We start from the raw sequence: 25150 nt of genomic DNA on the forward strand, positions 1-25150 counted from the left end.
CTGGAGGTACAGAGGGAAAAAAAACAATAACCTTCAAGATCCAATGACAAGCCAGTTTCTGTCTGCATGAGAAAAGCAGCAAGTGGAGGAACAAATGCCCAAAGAAAAAGAGATTTTACCAAGGCTAAAGACCTGGGTCACTTTCTGTTTTTCACTGAGATCACTCATTTTGGTTTTGATCATAAATCACTTCATGCCATGTGCTTCAGAGGAGCGAAGCGTTCATACTCCCGACAAATCAGACACTAGCCTAAGAGTGTCAGACTAAAAAAAACTCACAATTAGAAAAAGAAAGAAAAAAAATCCTCCCAATTAGTGCCAATACCTTTTTATTGGCAGGAAAATAATCATAGCCTTCAGTCTTGACATGGCCAGATGGATATTGATGTCTCACTTGCCCAATCCATTGCTCTTATCTTGCCTTGTGCACACATGCACAAAACCAGACAATGATAGAATAGAATAGAATTGAATAGAATAGAAAAATACTTTATTCATTCCCAAGTGGGGGAAATTCAAATGTATGTTATTATATATGAAATTATGAATGATTTTATTTTCAGCGAGCAATCCTCATATTTCTTCTAGAGCACGGTGGGTATGTGATAGAAAAGAGAAGATAGAATGACGAGGATTGAATGAGCAAGAGACCGACATTACAAGGGAATGGAGACGGATGAGAACATGACACAGGCTGGAGTCAGAGTGTGACATGCAGAGGAAGAGCGCGCAGAGGAAGGAGGGGGCAGGGATAAAGGAGAGACGCTAGTTGAGTCAAAACCCCCGAGCACCCCTGATTTCTCTGTGACAGACAGTGCTGGAAAGATGCCCAAGACAATGACATCATCATCAGACTAACAAGGACATGAGGCAGGAGCCTAAGACTCACTCTGTGATCTTTTATTAATTATTTTTAACTCACTTATTCATCATTTCACTTGCGCGAAGAGTATCACTTTGTACTTACATCACCATGAAGTCTTCAACGTTAAAGAGGTTTGGCAGACAAAATAATACTCTTACCTCGACAGACAGTCAGAACACTACTTTGTGCTGACAGTTATCAGAAATAATTTTAATTCATTAATAAAATACTAAATCAAATTATGCAATCTAATATACTTTACACAACTACACCTGGATACTTTAGTGTGAAGCACTGCAGGAAAAAGTAATCACAAGTTCAGGTTCAACAGGAGGCTACAATCACAGTGCAGGAGCGAGGGGCTTTCAGGCTGTATGTGTATATATATATACACACATACAGCCTGAAAGCCCCCATATATATATGGTAAAGAGTAAAATTTAGCTTTTATAATTTCTCATTTTGCTGAGCTTAAGCATCACTGTTGCCGCTTCTTTTCTTCGAGTCGCTTGGCTTTATTCCGGAGGTAGCGTGCATTGCCCTCATCGTAACGTTTCTGCTCCTCCTCTCCTTCGATCTGAAGAAAAAAAGTCAAAATAGAAAAGATCTGAATTTAGACACATTCGTCATTTGTACATAATAATGCACAGGAATGTTTCCTTTGCTGTTATTATTCTATCCACGGACATGAGGCTGACCTAATTTTCCGCACACTGCTACAGTAACTGCCATTCATCATCTTGGTGAAATACAAGACGCATGACTGAAACTTGGAGAGATCCTTCATTACGTGCAAAGTGTGTAGATGAATGTGTTTGAGCAAAGTTGAATGAAAGAACAAGAAGATTTTGAAGACATTTGCAGGACATCAATGAACCTGGAACAGATGCATAAAACATTGTACAGATTCATGACTAAAACTGTGTATACAAAAAAGGAAAAAATGTGAACTGTAATGCGTACATTTTTTCTTTTTTATAATCTTTCTATTATCGTAAAACTATACACATGTGCACAAACCTGATGTCCACTCCCCTTTTGTAGCCATAAATATATGTGGATTGTCAACTAGTCAACTGTATTTAAGAATATTGTTTGCACCACAACTGAATATGACATAATGAAGGCAAAAGTAAAGCAGTACCACAGTTTTACCAAATGTAAAACTAGGATAGCTACTGAAAAGGAGGGAAAATCTTTTTCAGTAGTTTCATCACAAACAGAATAAAGACTGCCGCATGGAAAAAAGTGGCAATCAACTCTGTAAGTTCAAAGCAAAGAACCCTGTAGAGGTAAAACGGAAATGGTGGGATGCAAATGAAAGAAATGTGCATCGGCTCGCACAAGGAAAGCATCAGTGCCATGGGAGAAAGATTTGTATGAACGCAAAGGATGTACAGTACAGCCTGGTGTGGAGATGATCTGAAGGGAGACACAGATGTACAGATCGAACATAGTACAGTACGTTGGCTATCTTCCAATACAGCCTCAGCCTAAAGCAGCGTAAGAGCCATCTTGTTCTGAAAATTTTGAGTCAGATTTATTAAATACATTTATCTTTTTAATCATTAGCAATATCTTCCACAGCCATTACGCACAATGATGATGAATAGCTGCAGTTATCCACAAGCCTCCCAACTAAATATACAGTGAATCTTAATTTATCTTAGTACAACAGAAAAGAGAATATGAGTATGTATGAAAATACATGAAAAATAGTTATGTGAAATCAAAAAACATCACTATCATACTTTTCTGAAGGAATTGTTTTGTTTTCCACTTCATCGTATCAGCTTTAATTTACTCTAAAACCGTACGTACACATGGTCTGAAGGATGTGTGAGGTTATTATGCTGAGAAGGCATACGCAGGGCTTTTGTTTGTACTCATTATTTATGCATCTTGACCCCAGATGAATTCAAAGGAATTTGATTAATTGAATAAATAACAGAGAGCATAATGAATATGTACGTCAACAGCAGAAAATTTTACACTGATATCATCATCGCATCGTACACAAGAATGGAATTACAGCTACTAAGAATCACATTTACACATGTTGTTATTCTGTGTAGCACTTTCAACACATTTTATGGCACTGCCTGCTCTCCCACTTCCCCATATAAGTGCATGCTGTTCTAACAGAGCAGTGTATGTGAGCAGGTACCATGTATGTCTTGTTTCATATGTACATATGAAACAAAGACTACTAACTATAAATACATTTACAAAATACAAATATAAATACAATTTATCCAAACCCAGATGGAGGTCAAACACCAAGTAGTTGGTCAATTCAAAGCAGCTGCCACTCAGAGGCAGAGAGTGCAAAGCTGGCATGTGCCTAAACTTTATGGACAGAGCAGGGTGGAAATAAGAATGACTAAACATCCTGCTAGGCGTACATGACTCAAATGTGATGTGAATAGGTGCTCTGAACACAACACCTGTAGCTGTATAGCTGTAGTATTGGTTTGTTTGCTGTATACAGGTTATATAACAGCCGACTTATTGCTGAGCCGGTTATGGCCTTTCCATTCAGCTGAAAGTGATCGATAATTCCAGTTCAGTGACTTTTAGAGAAAAAAAAACAGAAACCAAGTTTCAACACAGTTCAGCATTTTTAAATGTTTAAATGACCAGATATACAGCTCAGAAATGTCTGTTAACTCCCTTTCTCCAAACTGAATTCAGGAAAACACATATCTGCAGAGACAGATCTGTCACTTCCAATAAAGAATATCGCTTTTGTAAAAGCTACAGAAGGAATGTTTCATTCCAGCCCAGTCTCTGCAGAAAAAAGTGTCCACTTCTCCAGAATCTAGTAGTGTAAATTGTGACTCAAATACGGGGTCTAATGGGAAGACCTAAACAATAACCACAAAGGACTATCCTAAGCAGCACATTCTTTAAGTTTTATCATGGATTTAGTCCCTTGATCAACACATCATTAAAAATCTGTGGCCATGCCTCAAAAAGAACAATCCCTCGAGTGTAGTGCTATGATTGCCACCTTCTGTGTGGGAGACCTGGGTTCAAATCCCCTGCATGAATCCAGTAGGGGTCCTTAGGCAAGACCCCCTTACCCTATCTGCGGGGAAGACACTACTTTCTTACACTCTTTGCAAATAACTTGCTCTTGTTTAACGTCACTTACACTGAATCCAAAAACGCCCCGTCTAACTCGACTGTCTAGCTAGCTGCGCACTTGTTATTTAGGCAGCTTAATGAAGCCTTAACACTGCTTTCGCCCCCTGGTGGTTGGTAGACTACTGGTTGAGAACGTGTGGTTAGATATGCAGGCAGCAGAGCTTGCATTTTGAATGTAAATATCGTTGACGATCAGGTTAATTTAATTGTGGCCACCAAAATCGTGATCACGATCAAAATACGATTAATTGTGCAGCCCTAATCCACACTGTGGTAAAATGGCACAATTCTAAAGTTTATATTGATATAATCAACTTTGTTTTCAGGCTGTTTCCCACGTTTAAACCTTACTAATGACAACTGACAACTAACGGGTGACTCAGAATGAGGCTACATACGTTACTTTCTATGAACCGGCATTTATTATATTAAACTGGACTGAAGTGGATCGACCTGGACTAAATTAGTTTTAGTAAGATTAGAATTTGATCGAATTGACTGCATTTAATTAGACTTGGGCTGAACTTGCTCTTTAAAGTGCCCTGAAATAACTTTTGTTGTGATTTGGCCCAATATAAATAAACCAAAATTAACTGAATAGAATGGAAAAACGTGAGACAGACTTAGATATTTTCATAAGCACAGTAGAATGCTACAGTTTAACCTTTACTTACATTACTGAGAACAAGTTTTTTATGTTATTGTATGTAAATAACACTTACTACACATCCCGCCAATGTCCTCTGAACTGGACTCATACATGGTTTAAAGGCTAACCTTTGAAAATGGTCTTTGTTACTGCTGTACTTCATTCATTTTTCTTTTTTGTTGGACATAAATTCTCATCATTGTTTTTTTAATCATTCATACTGTTATAACTATATCACTGCATCTTGACATGAAATTGAGGAAAACACACAGGCTACTTTTTTTTTTAACAAGAATGAGCCCATAGTGACATTAGCATCTTTGAAATAGCATTTCTAAACTTCAAATCACATTTTTGCAAAGATTTTCATGCTAATATATTCAAATAGTAGTAATGAAATGCCTCAGTTATGTTAATTTATGTTTAACATGGTAAAAGGCTTAGCTTAGCATGCTAATGTGGTCACATTAAAGAATAAGAACAACAAGGCAAACAGCAGTATCGATAATTTTGCAGGTAATCAGACTATGACCCAGAGAACTTAACAAATTAAACTTTGGACTCAATTACAGCACTGGGAGAGATGTTAAAGAGCTCACTGTAGTGTTTGTAGGACATCCCATGCTAAACTATATGTTTTGAAAATTACATTTCACTTAAAACCACAAACAGTGCTCGGGTTGGTGGTAGATGAAATGTCAGAGGAACTGCAAATTGCATTGCAATCATTCTCCTGGGATTGTATCAGCAAGGTTTCATAGTAATCAATCAAACTGTTATTTGGGAGAATAAAAAAAGTGGATTTGTTGCAATAATGGGGAAAAAACAAAGGTCTCATCGATTTTGCTTATCAAGATTAAATCTCCTTTAAAGTCCAAAACATTCTTATGGTCATTGTGTCAAGTGGCCAAGAAGAAAAGCTGTGGGCTGTTCGTCAAGTGTGTGCTGGTCATCCATTAGTTGGATTGTTGGATGAAGTACAACAGACCAAACAGTGTGAATGCGGAACCAGGACAAAGCTTGTTTAAGGGATTTGGTCAAACAAGGCCAACAAAATGCCAGTGGGGTTCCTTTGTGTTGGCACGAGCTGTTATTAGAGTGGGCATGGGGCACTTTCAAATGTCACTGACTCAAAAGTAGCATCAAGCTGTAAGCAACCAGCTACAGACAAATACTAGCCATCTGGACTGGCATGAGCTTAGATATTAATCTACATATGTTGGTTGTAATGCAGAAAAAAGGATACAAGACAAAGGCTTTTCATAAAACAAATCTTTTCCTGAATAGTGAAAAAAATCCCCATGGATTTATTTGTTTAGTTATGATTAATACACGGGGTCTATAGTGTTTAACATTTCCACCTTTTTATCCTTCTTCCTCATCCTCTTTCATCTCCTGTTGGTACAGTCTCTGGCAGACTGTAGAATTGTAAAGTTTCATGAAAGTTCCTCGAGCACTATGGCACCAGTAATGGGTTAAAGTTGAAGGTGAATTTAGGCCAAGTTCAACTGTGGCACACTGAATTTCCTGATAGGTCAGATATTTTGAGTTTTAAAATAATGCCCAGGCTGATTTTTATTTTTATTTTTTATCTTCACCAACATTAGCAGAGCCATTATCTTCAGACCAAATTCAAATGGACTCAGGAAGTGAGATCATATTAATAGCTTTATCTATCAAAATGTTACTTCAAACATGGAACCTGAACTAAAGGGTTGCATTGGGATAGGGATCCCACGGGTCCTGATGCAAATCTTATGAAAGCGGGCAGTATTGACTAATTGCTAGTGGCGCAAATGGTCAGGAAGGAAAAGCTAGCAGTCCCACAGTGACACCAGTGTTGAAATTTTAAATAGTATTAGATGTTGATTTACTGCCTGTTTACCTAGTATTTACGTTTCAGAAAGATAACAAAAGCTAACAAAATTTATACTGGTTTATAACTGTGGCTTTTTGTAAGTTCTCTGCAAGGGTGTCGGTAGACTTAATCATGCATATTCTGATAGTTGTCGTTCTTTATTAATGCTCCACTCTGTTGTCATAAACAGCAGCACGGTAGCTTATTCACACAAGAAGGCTGCAATGGACTGGGATGGGTTCTGCATGACCTGCACTGCAGGTGCAGGCAGTATTGTTTAGAAACCCAGCATAAAATACTTCTTCATAGAGCTCTTCTATGAACTTTATGTGAAGAAAGAACCAAAAGAAAAAATCAGTAGGACTTCACTACTAGTGTTGCAAAAATGCATTTTTCATAATGAGCACTGCTGTATTCTAAGCAAGTAAGTTACGCGTCTATAGGTGATCTTCAGAAATAACTGGTCCCACGTTATTTAACAATAAATACATTGCTGCCTTGGAAAATGTTTGGCAGTGATTTTAACAGTTAATAATTTGCAGGGCTAAAATGCATTTTTCATAATGAGCACTGCTGTATTCTAAGCAAGTAAGTTACGCGTCTATAGGTGATCTTCCGAAATAACTGGTCCCACGTTATTTAACAATAAATAGATCGCTGCCTTGGAAAATGTTTGGCAGTGATTTTAACAGTTAATAATTTGCAGGGCTAAAATACAACTGGGATTTTCGGTGAGCTATTGTGGGATGTTCTTTTGAAAGCCTCAAATTACAAATAATACTGAAGAAATTCAGAAATACTCGTGCTTTAACTTTGTATTAAAACAAGCTGGCTGTGTATAGTGATGAGACTTATTGCAAAGCTTTTTAAGCTTTATCCTTCAAACTTCTAATCTGGATCTAGTTTAGTTTAGTTTTGGCAGTAAATATTTAAATATTCAAGCTTCAATGCATATTCAGAGTAAAGTATGATGAACAAAGTTTCATGGACAGAGGTGCAATGGGAACAAATAGCATACGGTCTCTGTGTGGTGCTTCGGATTTCCACCGAGTCAGAAATACTTGCAACTCTGGCATAAGAGCACCCGTTAACCCGTTTCTGATTGTCTTGAATGGGAGGCATCTAAAAATAAATGTGCATCACTTCATGTGGACTACAGCAGGTTGCCATGACAACTGGCCTTGTTTTTGTGTCAGGGGAGGCCAGTTGAATCGCTGCCAACAAGGAGGGAGGGCGATGGGAGAAAGGGATGAAGAAAGGGTGAAGAAAAGAGAGTAGAGAAGGAGTGGAAGAAAAGGCTGGAGGACAGAAGGAGGGGTTGTTCCGGGAAATACAAATAGAAAAGGTAGAAAAATGAAGAAAGAGATTAAACAGATACAGTGAAACCATTCCCAAAAAATGAAAAGGACAAACAAAATAAAGGAATAAAGGAAGATATGAAAGGAACCAACTCTACCGTGTATTCACTAGGCACGAATACACTTTCTGATGTGTGTATTTACTTGTTCTGCCTTTGCAGAGGGATTGCTGAATGCATGTAGTTTTGAACCACAACTACCTTTTCATTCACATCCACACTTTGGGCTTATCCTAATGTAACCACAACACAGCCTTACTCTACCAGCAGGTAACCAGTTCTGTCTGGATGCCCCAAATATAGAGTAAAGACATGAACTGGTCAAAGGTGCTTCCATACATTTTTGATTATTCACACAGCGTCCCAGCATGCACGTAGATCATTTCAGAATTTCAAGGGTACTACTGAAAAGGCCTTCCCTGACATCTTTCCTGCTCATGCTGTACTCATGCCCCAATTCAGCATTACTAACAGTATGCTTACATTAGTGTCAGTCCATCTACAACCCCCTCCACAGTCCCTAGACCCCCGCTGGTCTAAAAAAGGAAAATCTAAAAATAGTAAATGCAGTGAGTTCATTGGAGAAAAAACAAGGAGAAGAGAACATGGGGAAAAGCACCTGCAGTCAAAAATAGCAGAGGCAGGCCTTTCGATCTGGCTATTTATAGAACACAACTAGGGCAAAATCTGCCACAGTGTCATGAAAATTTTATTACTGAAGGTCTGACATTTGTTTTTAGCTTTCAGGGGTGTTCATATATAAACTGAACAGAACTCACTGAAAGAAAGTTCAGACTTTAGTGGTGATATAAATAAAGAAGCTGGAAAATCTGCGTTGTCCATATTATGTTCTATAATAAAAATACAATCAATGTTTTGAAAGGGGAAGATTTGTCTGGATGTATGCATGGATCATGTGGGGAACACACAACCAGAGAGATAAAACAAATACGGAAGCTCATCATGTGTGTCCACTACACATGATTCAATCCATTTGTAGAGTTTTACCAGACTGTAGGTAATAAATGTACACGTGATGGTTTCATCTTTGGTAGTAGCTCTTTGGTTAATGTGATATCCGATGAACCAAATCAGATATCAGTCAGAAGCCAGTGTCGTGTGTTGTGGAAGGAGAAAGTAGAGAAACACCGTTAGCAGGCTTTCATAAAGTTAGGGGTAAAAACAGAGCTTTAGAGTGTGAAATATTCCAAATCATTTTTAAAACACACAATAGCCAGCCCTGCTCATAAGAGTATCCGTCTTACAAAATCCCACTGCACTGTGCTACACACTGAAAAACATTCCTGTCGCAAGACAAAAGAATCTGCTCCTGGAAAAAATACTAAAAGTTTGTTTTACAACATTTTCTTATTTCAGCTGATAAAAAAATATTTACAGGAAATGTTTTTAACATTTTAACATAGTTCCTTACCACCTATTTAGAGTGTAATTTAGACTGTTAGCAAGATCTCTTTATTATAAGTTTTCTAATGACATGACAATAATGTCTTTATCATGAATGCTTTTAGCACCAACAATAGTGTTGTAAGATCAGATTCAGCTCTACTGAATGCTGATTATTTAAACAGGGCAATTAGTCCCAGATATATGTGACTGATTATTTGCAGCACAAATATTCATTTCATCATAAATTAAACACTGTAACCGTCATGGTGCAGACATTTATCAGCTCTTCTAAATAGTATATGGTAGTGGAAGAACGGAATTTTTAAAAATGGTTTATTTGTCTAAATGTAGCTAGCCAGAGGTAGGGTGAAATTAGGCCTTGGAAAAATGGAACTGATTTTTTCAGTTTCTGTTGCATCTTTACCAAAAATATATATTCTTTAAAAAAAAAAAACATATGCTTCATATTTCTCTTTGTTGTAGATTAGCAAACACATGCCAGTTCATCCCACCAGCTGGCCAGTCATCAGAGCATCTTGTGTGTTCACTGTGTGAGAATGGATGAACCAGAAAAATTCTAAGGTTAAAATGCTCTACATAAGTGCCGACCATTTACAAAGCTAACCAGCTGCTGGCTATGAGACACTTTGTGCAACCAACCATGCAGTCAAGCTGACACTGAGAAAGAAAGCTTTTTGTTTTCTGTAAAATCTTCTGGAGAACTTTTGCCAATAAAAAAAGCATTTATTGCACTTAAGCCAAATGGCTCAGAAAACGTCTGCATTGCCTCAGTTTATTGGTCATTCATGCAAATGGATTTTTTGTTTAATTGTTTTTGCAACTTTTCCCATTCGGAACGCAAACAGCTGTTGTCATAATACGACTACATAGATGTTATTTGGTAAGATTTAGTTTATTATTGAATGTTGGTTGAGGTTCAATGTACAATGAAGGTGGAGGGGTCTTGATTTGTTTTGTTTGTCTGTCAAGTAATTTCTTCATTCTCCATGAAATCCCAGTCCCATCTCCACTTTTTAGGATGAGCTACATGAGACTGCTGGCAGTCAGCTACATTTAGATTTTCATTTACAGTATTTTGTTGAGAATGAATTATAAAACCACCACCATCTTTTTGAGCCCCTCCTTCCATAAAACAAAGGTGAACATAGGGATGACAATGACTAATCATCACTGCAATTCCCAACTAATAAGACAAAGAGCTCATGTGAAAATGAATGCACAGAGGAGGAGGCAGACAAAGGGCAAACCAAATGAACAGGTTTTCTGAAATGGAAATTGGGAGAACGACATGAGCTTTTGAAGGCCAACCACAGGAGACTCATAACTGATGCATGATTCTATCGAGTAGGTGCATCAATAAAGAAGTCTGTTTTGAAGGAAAGTAAGCCTGATTCTGCCCCTTCAAGTGTGTCATGGTGTTTATGGTCAAAGGAGGCATTGCAGCACTTTTTGGCATAAAATCAAAACTTAAATAACACCTTTCAACCCTTCACACTCATGCACTCTGCTAAGCTTGGTTTATCTCCTGCAAATTTCTCATAACATGCTGCTTTATTTGAGTGATATGCATAGCTGTTCTTTTAAAAATTCTAAGGTGAATTATATGGAAACTTGTAGAACATACACAGCATTAAAAAAATCTTAATTATTATTTTGGTTTTAAAGAAAAGAGTGGATTTTATGAAAAGAAAAAAAATAGCTTTGTTCTTCACTTTCTTAATGTTATCAATATTGGTGCTTGGTTTTGATGCATCTCCCTGGTTGACATACTTGAAGTTTAATGATTAACCCAGGTGCTAAATTTTGTCCAAGTGTGCACTTGAGAGAATAATGACCTGCTGCAGGTCTTTCAAATTTCTCTGAAGCGCTCTACTCAGCCATGCCATTGTTGAGCTTTTCCTGACTGAAAAGTACAGCGAACAGTATCATTACCAAATCAAGAAAATGGCTCACATTAGCGCTAAGCCTGAAATACACCATGTTTCCAAAAACAAATCATGCAAACAGCCACTCAGTAAAGATGATATCAAATAATTGAAATATTACAACAAATAACGATAAAGTTAAAAACTAACAGCGATCCACTAAATGCTGCATTTAATGTTTGGAATTTGATTTATAGAATTTTCTAGTCTAAATCCAGACCAATTAGGAAACTGACACGACATGTCAGAAAAACTGGACAAGTTTTAAACAGATTATCACAGAGACAATCAGGATGTGCAAACGGAACCAGAACACAACCGAAATGTGCTGAGTTAAACAGATGGCCTGTGAGCACAGTGTTAGTATAATAAACAGCTTTTGGATCGTCGTGCACCGCAGAGCCAGAACAAACAGCAGGCATCTCTTTACTGTCTGCCGGTAAATATGCACTCTTTACACCCTGAGAATACAGTAAGTGCTGAGTCAGTCAGACACTGATGTACAGGGATGTTTTGGAAATATAAGCATTCAGTCTCAGTGATAATACTCCAATACAGCAAGGAATTTAATGAAGAGAAATAAGAGACATGCAAAATTCCCAAATAAAAGAGAGCGTCTTTGATGCTGTGCACAAAAATCCCAGGTGTTACTGACTGAGGAAATGTTAGTGTCAGAGCAAAAGCAGCCAGAATAAAGCTGAAATCCAGTGTTTCAAAGGTGGTCCCTCAGCTGAGAAGCATGACGCATAATAAAAACTTATGTAAAAGAACGACATAAAACAAACCAAACAAACTATGACTCATGTCTGTGTGAGGTCCGTCTTAATGTACGATGCCTGTATTGAAATTTGGGGGGGATGCAAAAGCATGTACAGGATCAAGAAGATCCTACATTGAGGTTTTAATATACGGAGAGACTGTTTGGTACCAACCTTTAGAGGAGGGACAGGCAGAGGCTTATTGTCCTTGTCCAGGGAGATGAAGGTGAAGAACGCAGAGACAGCACGATATTTCTCTTTCTCCTCCATTGAAGCAGCATCTACCAACACTTCAATTTCTATCGACCTGTTACTGACAAAGGTGACCCGCCCCGTCACTGTCACCACACAGCCTTGAGAGAAAAAGAGAAAGAATATGCACAAAATTTGTTTTCAGTGTTCTTATATATAAACAAGGACATTACCATAAAAAATGCTTCATTTTGATTTAAAACCAATTCCCAAGAGCACTTCAACCTGTCCAGCCTGGAGCCATCAGAAGAAAAAAAGATTCCCCTGAAATATTTATAATTTTACATGGGTAAATAAAATAAGATTTAAAAGGAAAATACAGAGGTAGCACTGTCATACGCCAAGAATGTTGAGGTTTAAAAGTTGTTTTTTGTGAAGTCTTAAAGATGCTAACATGTGTTACTGCATACTTGTTTTTGAAACATCAAAAATGTCTTCTTTTATCCCTTTGTCACCACAGGGAGGTAAAAATAAAACAGTAAACTACTAATACTGGGCATTGCTTATGTGTTTCTTTATTCCCTTTGATGTCCCTATACTGTATTATTACTGCTGTTGCCATAGAGATGAGGAGGGATGATCTACCCTGTAGTCTGAGACTGATCTGGAGTATATAACTGAGGTCGTATAAAACAGTTAAAGTTCTAAGTGATAAAAGATGTGCATGGATTTTTTTTCAGTTTGCAGTGATGTGAGAAGTATTCAGATCCTTTCATAAAGTAAAAGTATCAGAACAGCAAAGTGAAAATACTAAAAATAGCGGGAAGGTCCACATGAAAAATGCCACTCAAAAGCATGTATATATTAGGAGCTAAATGTAGCTAAAGCCTTCGGGTAAAAAACAGTTTGGTCCCTCTAACTGACATACCATAATATGATTAAATTATCAATACTGAAGCTTAGGTGTGTAAGTGTCATGAAACTGATTTAGCTTTTGAAGGAGAACCGTGTTAAGCTAATCTATAGAATCTGTTTTGAACAGGAACCCCAGATGGGATGATGAAATCGATTATGTTAGGCACAAACATGTTTTTGAACTTTTTCTCTAATCTTTGATTGTAGGTGAGATATTGTCTCATTTCAAACGAAAGGTAAAAATCTCAAAGTCAAAAAAGTAATTTGGTGAAAATCACAAATGTGGCCCAGAGTGAAAAAAGACGAGAAAACAACTGGTTGGGTCGTATTTTTAACTCTTTGAATAGCATGTGAAGTCACAATATAATACAAGTACCATCACAATAGATGGTACTTCTGTTAGAAAGGTATCAGGACTGAGTGTTTATCCATGGCTTGTTGGAGGTTTACTCTGCCACCTCAGATAGTTAAAGGTTGACTAAATTAAAACATGTGGTCAGTTTTGTGGGCATTAATAAACATGTTAAAATAAAAATGTTTTTGTGAGTTTCTCACACTAATGAGGGTACTGAAGGTGTATGTAGCACCATGAAACAAACAAAATTTAATTATTATAATACAGTGCTCTTATCAATTTATATATATATATATATATATATATATATGTACGTATGTATGTATTTTAGCAATTTCAGCTTCGACTAAGAACATTACCCCTTTAACTTTGGGACTAAATTCAGGCAGCTTTCTGTGCACTTGAGAAAACACGATGATGACTACCGGTTTAGTGCTACCCTTTTATCTGATGAGATTATACCGACATTACATGTAAGAGACTTTGGTAGTGACAACACAATGGTTAAAAAAAACACACTGAAGTTCTGAGTGATGAACTATAAATGGATTATTTAGTGCAATGACTGTATATCAGGATGAGAGATGACAAGAAGACAAAGCCAATATATTAAAGCCATTTATCTTTTGACTTGTCGTCTGCCCCTATAAGTGTTTTAACGTGTCACCATCTGGAGCGAGTCCACTCTCATTCTGATAAACTGTCTCTAGCACAGATGAATGACACTCAGCAAAGTGTCTACTCCAAAGTCTACTCCGCTAAGTGACATTACACAAAAATGAGCCTCGCAAATGGGCGATTTTTAAAAGATCATCATGATAAATAATTGATTCAAGCAGAAAGTAGATCCTGTAGAACGTTTGTTGCACTGAAGGTCAGCAAACACGCGAAACTGTTTGAGACAGCAAATCTACTGTGAGGAAAGTGCTTAGTCCATGTTCCGGCTTCATGATGTATGCACTAAGCACTATGTACTGACCAGATTAAAGACCTTTGCCACAGAGCACATTAGTTTGGGTTTCTGTCATTCTTTTTAATGGCTAATACACAACAGTAATACTTTACCATGCGTATCAAAATGATTGAAGCTCCACTACTTTTCCTTCTAAACATGTTTAGGTCAGAATTGTGCAAACCATCCTTGATCTGGGAAATTTAAAAAAACAACAAGAAAAGCATTTTGAGCTTTCATGATGGAACACTGTTCTCTTTTTTTTTCTTACTTTCGCTCTCACCTCTCTCTCACTGAAATGTCCTTTCATCCAACATTCAGCTTTTGAAGTTTTATGCCTTTCTTCTCATTATTTGCACCTCTGGCTGTTTTGCTGTAATGGATCATGAAGAGTAGCACTGCCTGAACTCTCACATAGTACATCAATGGCTAGCATCAAACTGCTGTACGGTATATTCTCACTATCATTATTTTTCAATATAACATTTCAGTTACTTTACTTTTTGCAAAGTTTGGGGGCAGGGGGTGATGGTTTAGCTGTCACATAGCATGGGACAACAACAAAAGAAGTGCTGTAGACAATATAATTAAACTTAGCCACGATACTGATGAGGTATTTGACAAAATTCAACCGAAAGTCACATACATAAGACAAAGTAAAATTAGGACAAATTAGTTCAATCCAAGGTAATTGACCATGTTTCTCTGGATTTCACTGCTTAACACATTTGAAACTTTCCATTGGTTTACATAAATCAAACACTAGATAAATCAGGCTCAGATCAATAAATCCATCCACAGGCTCTTTCTTTACCCATCTTGCACAGCATGTCAGATAAAAATGTTATTCTGGTTTAAAGTTAATCCCTGGGATCGCTGTGCTCTGTTTTGCTATTGCAGTCTGAGTAATTTGAAACTTTTAAAACTCCATTTTTCTATTGTTTTGGATCTTTGAGTATTCGCTCTTATGTGTTTACATTGTAAACCTGCTGTGCTCTAAAAAAATATTTTTGTGCTGCTAACAACAACATGACTGATATTCTGTGCACTGAGAGTGGACTGTTCAGACTCGACACAGCAGGACCTCCAAAACCTCCAAAACCCATAAACAGTCTGAGCCAATCTGTTTAATGTTCGGGGTTTCAACTTCCCACTTGAGTGTGTTGAATGTTCCTTTTGTCTGTTTGTCTTTAAACAGTTTTGAAAGGTCATATGGATTTTTTAAACATCCTTGTATCCTACACTGTTTACCATAAAGTATCAATGGACACTTAAAAGGAAAATTTCAACCTCTGGTATTTTTCCACTGTCAGGTATCATCAGTCTGAGCTCAGCTACCAGATAAAAAAGTTGGCCTGTCCGTAAACCACAGATTCTTATCTCAATGTTTCTGAGGTGCTCAGTGTTGCCCTTAGCTCTTTACATACCTACACTTTGTCAGCATCCCTTTAATTGTAATGATCTCATTGCAAAGTAAATGTGACCATTAGCATATTTTTCCAATGTGCAGGACTGGGAAGGAGAATTTTAGTTTGGTGACATGTTACCTGAAATAGACTCACAATGTTATCCTACATAAATGAAACCACAGTGTTTAACAATTTTCTCCTACTGAAAAAGACAAGTCCACAACTTAAACCTGCAGCTTATTGCGTTTGCAATGCTTCCAAATTACCTCTTGTGTAACTCTTACAGATACAGAAACTTATCTGTTAGTTTTAACTGGGTTGTCTGGCTGTAATTTATCACCTCTCAAGTGGTTACAGTTTCTGTTGTCCAAATGTTTCTTTTTTATCTAAAAAGAGTAGAAGCATGTTATACATTCAGTAGCTAATATTTGTTGTGCAGCAGGAAAAATTCTAAATACTTACACTAAAAACTCAACAAAACAAGCTGTTTGAGTCAGTCCTTTCAAATGGTTTACTTTTACTTCCACAGTATAATATTGTATGTATTGTTGGCTTAAAAAAGTAGAAAAAAAAGACACTTGAGAGCAAAAAAAAGAAAATTTTAAATAAATCCAGAGATGCAGACCAAGCAGTGGCTGCTTTGGGGAGTGTTTTCTTGTTTGACACTTGACCATTATTTTCCCAAACTCACCTCTTGAATTTTTGTCATTTTGCCTTCAGCAAAATAGGAAATCAACTGGTGACATAACACCTAAGTCACAGTGGGAGCCAAGGGAAATCATGTCAGCACGACATAAACTCAGAAGACAGATTGTAGCAGCAACTGGCGCAACTAGGACCAGATGAAAGATGTGGACATGGATCTCAATCTATGCTGTTCTTTTTTTCGGTTCTCTCTTTTTTTAAATACATTTTCAGATTGATTTGTTTCCTTATTTAGTCAGGAGCAGTGAAGACAGACAAACATGTGAGAGGAAGCAGGGGAGTGGCACATTGAAAAAGTCTGATCAGCTGAGAATCAAAGCTGGGAATTAAAGCAGAAACTACAAGCTTAATTACAAGTTATACACATAGTTCATCATGTCCATTTAGTGGTCACTTGGTTAATAGATCGCCCAATTTGAAATGTTTTAAACATCTCCTCTCTCACATCCTGCTTCCCTTTAATGCTCAGATCTCGTTAGAAAAACACAAGAACTGAGTTGTTCGTCGGCTGTATTTGCAAATACAGGCACTGTAAATGCAGAGCTGTTAGAACTGACCCGGCACAGTCGTGCTGAGCTGTGGCATTTTCTTACCACTTCATTTTCCAACGATGAGTAGTCATGTAGCTGGTCTATTGTTAACATCTTATCCTGAGGTAATCATAGCATCTGAATATTAGCACTGGATGTCTGGATTACATTATGTTCAGCACAGGAACAGATATCAGAGACTGAGCCAAGAGCAACTAGCACAAGTGACTTTGAAGAGATTGCTTGCAATAACCTTTAACATATTCAGATTTCGTTAAATGCCTAAGACTTTGTTGTCCCCAATATCCCTGCTAAAATGCTGTTGGCTCTTTAATTTTTTTTTCTCTCATCGGCAATATTCAAAAATTGTTTTATTAATCATAATATTTACTTAGGAACAGCATCCGGCATTAAAATATGTGCCAAATCGATGATGCGAGACGAACTCGCTGTGAGGACCCCTGATAAAGAGAGAGGCCGAAAGCAGAAGAATCAAAAGGTTTACTTGTGCACACAAGTCATGTGTTTTCAAGATTTAAACAGTCTTTATGCTCAGTGTCGCTTTTGTTGTACAGCTGATCCCAAAGATAAAAACAACATAGGTCAGTGGCAAGAACTGAACCATGGAGACTGTATGGCATGACAGCCATCATTAACCACATGACATCTCAAAGACTCTAGGGGGAGGGGCTACTCTAAGAAAAGCTTTGACATTTTGATAAAAACCCAAGTACTCCACTAGGTGGAAGTGATTTAAAAATACCAACAATGTAAAAAAAATATTATAATGAAAGACAAACACCATGCTCAGTTTTAAAAGTTATTTTTGCTCCAGTTTCATGACACTTCATGGAAAAAAAAGCATATGGGTACATTAGTTGTCAGACAGTAGATTGAACATTTGGCCATATGCATGTCAGTGTGCGGTACACTCTTGGATTTACTTCTTCAGTAACTGCCCTTAAAACGCAACTGTGTTGTCCAAACAGGGCTGGCAATAAAAACTTTAATAGTATTTAACAATTATTCAACTTTTCTAATGGGATAACAATATACATAAAACTTTCCTACTGTCATGGGGCTAATTTCCTCTCCATTAAGATGTCTAAGGCTAAGTGGCTAAGTGTGTTCTTCAATAAACTATAGAATAAGAGGCTGACAAATTTCTTATTTTGAAATGTTTATCCCACACGCTGAGAGATGTTGCAGCAAATACAGAACTGACAGACAGAGTTTGGTAAAGAACTATGCTCAATAAGGATGCGTGTTCCAGATACCGGTCTCATAAGCTGCTCAGTCATGCAGTTTAGTAATGGACAACAGGCAAAAGAAAACTTCATGTAGCTTCCTGTAGCCTCATACCAATGTGTGTTTGAGTGACTCGCATTGGCACGAGTATGTAACAGTGACTTAAAGCCCAGTGTATTTTATCTACCAACCTCACCTTTCTTGATCGTACGATGGAAGTTAATGGCATCCACAGACGCAGTGACGATATTAGTGTTGCAGTGCCGAGCCGCCACAATGCCTGCGACCTCATCCATCAGCTTCATGATTGTACCTGCGTCAGACACATGCAGAGTTTTACTTAAGGAATACAATCAAGCCAACACTGTTTTTTTTTTTTATTTCAATATTGTTCCCTTGATTAATGTCTTTCACTAATGACTGCTAACCTAGATCAGAGAGGCAGACACTCACTAAATCTGAGGAACAGTTTCAATAATTTCTAGACTACTATAATTCACTCTGCCCTTATCGGCACAATCTGGGCAGTGTCCTTCATTAGTGATCAAACTGCTACCAAGAGGATTAACTTTGACCCTTTGGATAGACAAAGGTTGGACGTAACTTCTGTGATATCAGCTTTTGGTTTGTTGACTGGTGTTTTGAATCCTTGATTTCAACATTTGGAGATCACCATGTCGGATTTTGCAGCCAGAACAGGCATTGTTACATCATGTACACGTTGCAGGTAATTCATCCATCACTCAAAGCAACCCACAATAATGCATTACTTTATGTGATAATATGATCAAAATGCCCAGTTGTCATGATGGGATAACTCAGCGATGGAGACCAAAAGTATTTTAGGACCAGGCTGTAAACATGCTTATTTCAGCTCTAAATGTGGGCACTGTAACACAGCAGTGTATAGGGGTCGACTCACTTTTGGAGCCAGACTCAAGTGTTTGCTCGAGGAATTCTATATTTTTCAGCACTGGATGTTGTCATCTGGAACATGAGCATTAATTCAATTTGTTAAAGATGATGCTGTGATTAAGTAGAAAACTATATTTTGCTAACCACTTCCAAGATAAAGGATGAACCAGCACAAACTGCTGTTTAATTGTGATCTCACCCAGCTAAGACGCCAAACAGCAAATTTTGGGACTCTGCACTCCTGTCATTACCGGTTAGACTTCATACTCACTCTCTTAAATTCAAACAAGCCTTTTAGGGTTAATGTAGTAATTAAATACGCTATTTCAAAAAGATGAGATTACTGGATGTAGAAGTTAGTGGATTTCCTGATGCAATTAGAAAACTATCTACAATAAACTACATTATGAGTGAATCTGCTTGCCATTTCCTCTACATTAGCTTCTTATTATGTCACATTAGCCTAATGCACATCATCTGACAGCCAACATGAAATGTTTCAATAGAGCTTAAGCTGTCTGATTCTCCTTTGATTCTCCAAATTACAACCTGTTGGTCGACTATAAACAACATCTTTTAAAGTGCAGAATAGTCTGGACCTATCTCACTATCAACTGCATTAACTTTTTTGTTTAAACATGTAAAATCAAATGTATTTACATCTTTCTTGCAAACTCTGCGTGCATGTGACTGTTTCACAAGCAACCTAACATTTTCTGATACATCTGCAAAAAAGATTCTGAGGAGGTGGAACCATTTTCCAGGCAAGCAGCAGAAATTTACGACTTCTGTTCAATACACGGTTAAGGACATAATCGTCAGTAAAATGATGCACTCTTGTTACACTTCAAACACTTATAGATTTAGCAGATAACATGCAGAAATGGAAATTAACATTCAAAGTATTGCCTTTTTTCTTGTCAGTTATCAAATGTGAACTTCAAAATTCCAGTACATAGGATAAGATTTAGTAAATCAGCAATATTAATCATGTGTCAACATCAGCCAAAGGACATTTCATTCTTGTGTACAGCTTTTATCTACCATTTCCTGCACTGACACTGGGACAGAGATATTTGATCAGCTACAACTATACAAAGGAAATGCAAAAAGTTTACAGAACACTGTCTCACATGGGAAACTTTCCAATAATCTGAACTATTTTTTTTTCAATCTGTACAGCAAAACTTTAGATATTGAAGTAAGGCTTAAACTCAATTATTTCTCTAATGGAACAAAGCTCAGAAAGTGGAGACAGGAATTCTACACCAGTGCCACACACAGCCTCAGATGCTGATGTCATATGTAAAGGAAACAGTTTGCTGATTTCTCACAAAAAGTGGGACATCTTGTATGGAGTGGGTGGGATGGAGATGAGAAAAACAAGTGGATGACATCTGCTTCTCATCTTAAAGACAGTCAGTGAGCATGTGATGAATGTGTTGTGAATGTATGCTCATTTAAAGATAGTCAGACTACATACTGCAGTTGCCCCAGTCGTTTCCTTATGAGTATTATGTATTTCTCATGTTACAGAAAATCAATAACTGTGCTTTGCTGGAGGCTGATTTTGCTCCCAAAGGTTCGTACCATCTGCACTGTGTGGCGTTATTTAAGACAGCCAAATGTGTGGGAGTACAAACAGAATGTGCTGCTTGCTCCCAAATGCAGCATTCACTGTAGAAGTGGGCCCACGAAGTTGATTAAGAATTAAACATGGAATTACTTTGACATCCTCGCACAAACTGTTGGAGCATCACTTTCATTTTATTCTGTTGATGATATAGACAAGTGCATTCTAATATTTATCTATTATGAGGCACACAGTGCACTTATTTGTGTACTTCCAACCAGATATTTCAAATAGAAAAGAGCTTGAATGATGAATTAAGCTCTTACTGTGATGTATGAACAGGTAGTTAAACTCAGGTCACACAGCATGACGGGATCTTTTGCTCCCTCACATATATACACCTTCATCTTTGACTCAGACAAAAAACCCACTGATTGGTGGGGCATATTTGAGGCATATTCTCCAAGTGAGGCTAATGATCGGTGTCAGGCTTAAGCTTTGCGTGGGCAAGGAAATATATCACTTCCTTCCTTAAGCTGCTGCAAGACATTTTCCAAAACCAATCTCTTTTTTGCATCTCCGCTTGGTTGTGAAAATTGATGGGATCCCACATAAGATTGAAAAGTTCCCCAGGGTGCAAAGAACAGCTAGCTGCTGCTATTCAAAAGCTGCAGTGGTCATGTCTGGGCTTGAAACACTTAATGGAGATGGATGCAACCTCAATGAGATTATGAAATTAAATGAAAACACTGCATTAAAGTTAGAAATCTTTCAACCATAGTTTGAATGAATGCTTTGACACTGCAACTGCCCAACCATTATATGGTTCATTTAAAGGGAATATGGATAGGTGCTATAACAAAGTCCAGATCATTGACAAAGTAAAAAACAACCTAATGTGTCTTTGGAGGGCATCTTGAAAACATCTTGAAAAGCTCTTGTTATGTTTGGAGAAGATCCTTCTAAGTTTCTCAGACCCACTTGCTTTATTGGGAATGACAATATTTTTGTCTTTTGTCTATTTTGTTCTTTTTCACTGCGTTTGATTCTGTGCTGTGTTTTTTTTCCAGATTTCTTAATAAAGTTCCAGTTTGGGCATCCACAGGTTTGAAGTGCTATATTGATGGTGGTTGTGTTGGTTTCCTTTTCCCTTTATGGTGAGGGCATTGGTTTAGGTTTCTGTCCTTCTTACTTTACAGTAAAGTTAAAAAAGGCAGCTATCTTTTGCATCTTTGGGTCAGGATTTAGAGATATGTATTTATATATTGGAAACGCCAAGTTCAGTGTATTTTCAGTACACTGCTTTCCACTTCTTTCACATAATGCCTGGCTACAATAGATGACACTGGAAAACTAATGACCCATCTAAGCTTCTGTCTATAAAAACAGTAATCATATTTAAAATGGGATGGTGGAGAGGCAAAGGTCCTCTTTGCAATGAGGTGCGAATGTCCAAACAACAGCTTCTAATCCTGAAGGCAATTTTCTATGTACCCCATGCACAAGGTCTGTGTGGTGTAAATTCAATTATATTAACTAGTCAGCAGGGGTCCACAGAGGCCTTCTGCGGACAAAACATTTGTTACCACACAGGCTAAACAGACCAACTATGTGCATGGATCGATCTTCATTCAAATGAAGAAAAAAAAACATAGCAGACTATGAAGAAAAGGGAAAGAAGAACAACTGGGACACTTGTTTTGATGAGAGACATTTGAGGAGAACTGCTTCAATCTACACCTCCACACTACAGTAGATTGAACATTTGGCCATATGCATGAGAAGCTTCAGCATAGCTAACCAAGAAGGTTGAATGAACAGGACTACATGAACATCTCCAAACCATAAATCCATAAAATCATAAAAGTGAGGAAGCCTTTTAGATGAGAGGTGAAATGTCTTTAAGAACCAAGAAAACAAGTCCAATTTCTTCTATTCAAACACTCCAGATCATAGTTGTTACCATTTCTTTAAAGATTGTGTCTGACATTGCTTTACATTCTAATATAATGCAGTCAAATGTCATGTGTTGTATTGGATCTTAAAGACATCTATCTTTTATTTTTGTTTTCGTCCATATTTGTCTGACAGTAATTATGAGATTGTGTTGGATACAAAATCAACTTGCAAAGAAAACCTTTGACCAAAATGGCAAACCAAAGCAGGGGAAGGGCTTCATTGTCCTGAAGGACCATAGATCCTTGTCTTTGTTAATCACTTCCATCAGAGGAACAAATGATGCAAAAAGCAGCCTCCTCATACGGTCACTGTAGAAGGTTGAAGTGATCCTCAATGTGAGACTGCAAATGAGGACAGACTAGGCCAAGACAGCCCTGGGCCAGATGTTACACATTCAAGGGATGACATGGCACTCTATGACTATCCCTTTGCCGTAGGGTGGGAACACAAAAGGCAGGGAGGAGGGGAGGGGTGGTGTGCAAAGAGGAAAGACAGCTCACTCAAAATGGGGAAAAATAGCAATTAGCAACCAAGTTCCCAGTGCAGCCCAGTTTGCCACTGGGCAAATACCTCTGTGACTAGAAGTCTTGTGACAATTTCCCAAAATCACTTCGCTGTTTAATTAATACCAGATCACTTACAGTGTAAACTACTGTATATGAGGTTCTGACTATTAAAAGCCATACTGAGGGATATTGACAGCAAAGCATGAGTGACTTCAGCCTCTCTCGTATGTTCTCTTGCCACTTCTTAAACTAGCTCCTCTTATCTTCATACCTTTGTTTCTTCCCTCTTTCTCCTTTTCTTACCTTCTGCCTACCTTTATTGACGATTTTCTATCTCCTCCCATCCTGCTCATCCCCTCCCAAAACAAATACTTTAATCGTGGACAGTATCAAACGACTCAAACTGCCTCCTAATGAGCTGTTACTATGGACACCTCTTCTGTTAACATTCCTGCCAGGCACCAAACCCACCCACATTCTCTTAGAAATTCCCATAAGCTGTTTTTTTTTTTGTTGGTGGCTGTTTGTTTTGCTCACAATTTTCCCTTTTGGTAAGCTTTATGGAGCAATAGGCTGTTCTGCAGCAAATGTGAAAGTGTCTTTAACTTCTGCAAATTGTATCCACTGCTTACAGTTTTATTAACTGAAAACGTCATGCATACCACAATACTGGAAAAATCACAGTGATACAAATTCTGCAATGGAAATTCTGTCAGATGAAAGCATGTTCCCCCAGCTGTGATGGTAAAGGTCATCTGCTTCTACACATCACTTTTCCAAATATATGACATAGTTGTTAATCCCACCTCTAAATAAAAAGACAAAAAACAACAGGACCATTTTGTGTTAGGCTAAACCCGTTAGCTAAATTAGCCAAAGGAAACAGGACGTGTCTCCATCACTTTTCAAAAGCCGAATTTGGTCCCTTCTAAAGCATCATCTTACCATACAACTACTAAAATTCATATCAGAGAAGATTTGTCTTAACAGAAAAAAATATATAATCATCTAAGTCACCTTTAATTACCACTTTCTGACAGCAACAGACCATTTGAACTTTTTCCCACAGTTTCACCTTTCAAGATGCAGGCTGCCATGCCCTGTGATTAGTAGGGGCTTTAGGTGCCGTATGCTTCTCTTTTGATAGCAGCAAAAATTACCAGTACCTACTGAGCATGTTTTCCCTGGGGATAAAAGCCTTGATGCTTGATATCAAGGCTGAAAAGTTGTGTTTCACTGCCCTCTCTGGCTTATGTTCTGACAAGAGAAGGACCTTTGCACTTGTAACCACACCCAACACTTGTGTCACTGTGTACTGACACAACCCAAATACTGTTATACTACACCACACCCTACACTAACAAGTCATTATATATTGTATCATTTCAGATAATTCATTATAAAATGTAAAGTGATGCAGACTTTTGGCTACTAGTGCACTTTTACACCAGATGGTAGAGCAGATGTCTTGATATGAATAATAATATCTATGTCAATGAACTGTGAGTATCACTCACCTACCTCCAGCTGAACCCCGGCAACATGACAAAAATGCAAATGCTAAATACAAAAAAAATGCAAAATGCATGCATGCACAAATGCATTTCAGAAAAACAAAGGTCCTTGCAACTTCTACTCTATTTTCTTTATTTTTCCTAAACGCAGGCCTCAATTTGAGAAATGCGGAAAGTCTTCACTTGCATGCCCCAGTCTTTAAAGATACTTTAAAGACAGAGTCTTGAATAAGTGCCACCCACGTGGCTGATTAAGAATTTTATGCTTGAATCAATGGTGGCTTTGTAGGACAGGAGGTTTTGAAAACAGTGGGAACAAAACACACACAAATACACGCAAAGGTCGATCACATTAGCTCCAATAGACTGTATGTCTCCTCAATTCTT

The 25150-nt window shown here is 37.7% G+C and overlaps 1 protein-coding gene across 2 annotated transcripts in view; it reads right to left on the minus strand.

The window, feature by feature from the left end:
- Nucleotides 1-884: 884 nt before the first annotated feature.
- Nucleotides 885-25150, minus strand: part of acot7 (acyl-CoA thioesterase 7) — a 54229-nt gene continuing 29963 nt past the window's right edge. For both annotated transcript variants that reach the window (XM_072366208.1, XM_072366207.1), the window contains exons 7-9: nt 18493-18609; nt 12165-12343; nt 885-1442 (exon numbers count right to left, since the gene is read on the minus strand). In XM_072366208.1, coding sequence (XP_072222309.1) covers nt 1344-1442; nt 12165-12343; nt 18493-18609 — 395 coding nt within the window. In that variant the 3' untranslated portion in view covers nt 885-1343. The remainder of the gene's footprint in view (nt 1443-12164; nt 12344-18492; nt 18610-25150) is intronic.

This window comes from Leuresthes tenuis, unplaced genomic scaffold, assembly GCF_036924035.1.
Source record: "Leuresthes tenuis unplaced genomic scaffold, fLeuTen1.0.hap1 SCAF_16, whole genome shotgun sequence".
Lineage (NCBI taxonomy): Eukaryota > Metazoa > Chordata > Actinopteri > Atheriniformes > Atherinopsidae > Leuresthes > Leuresthes tenuis.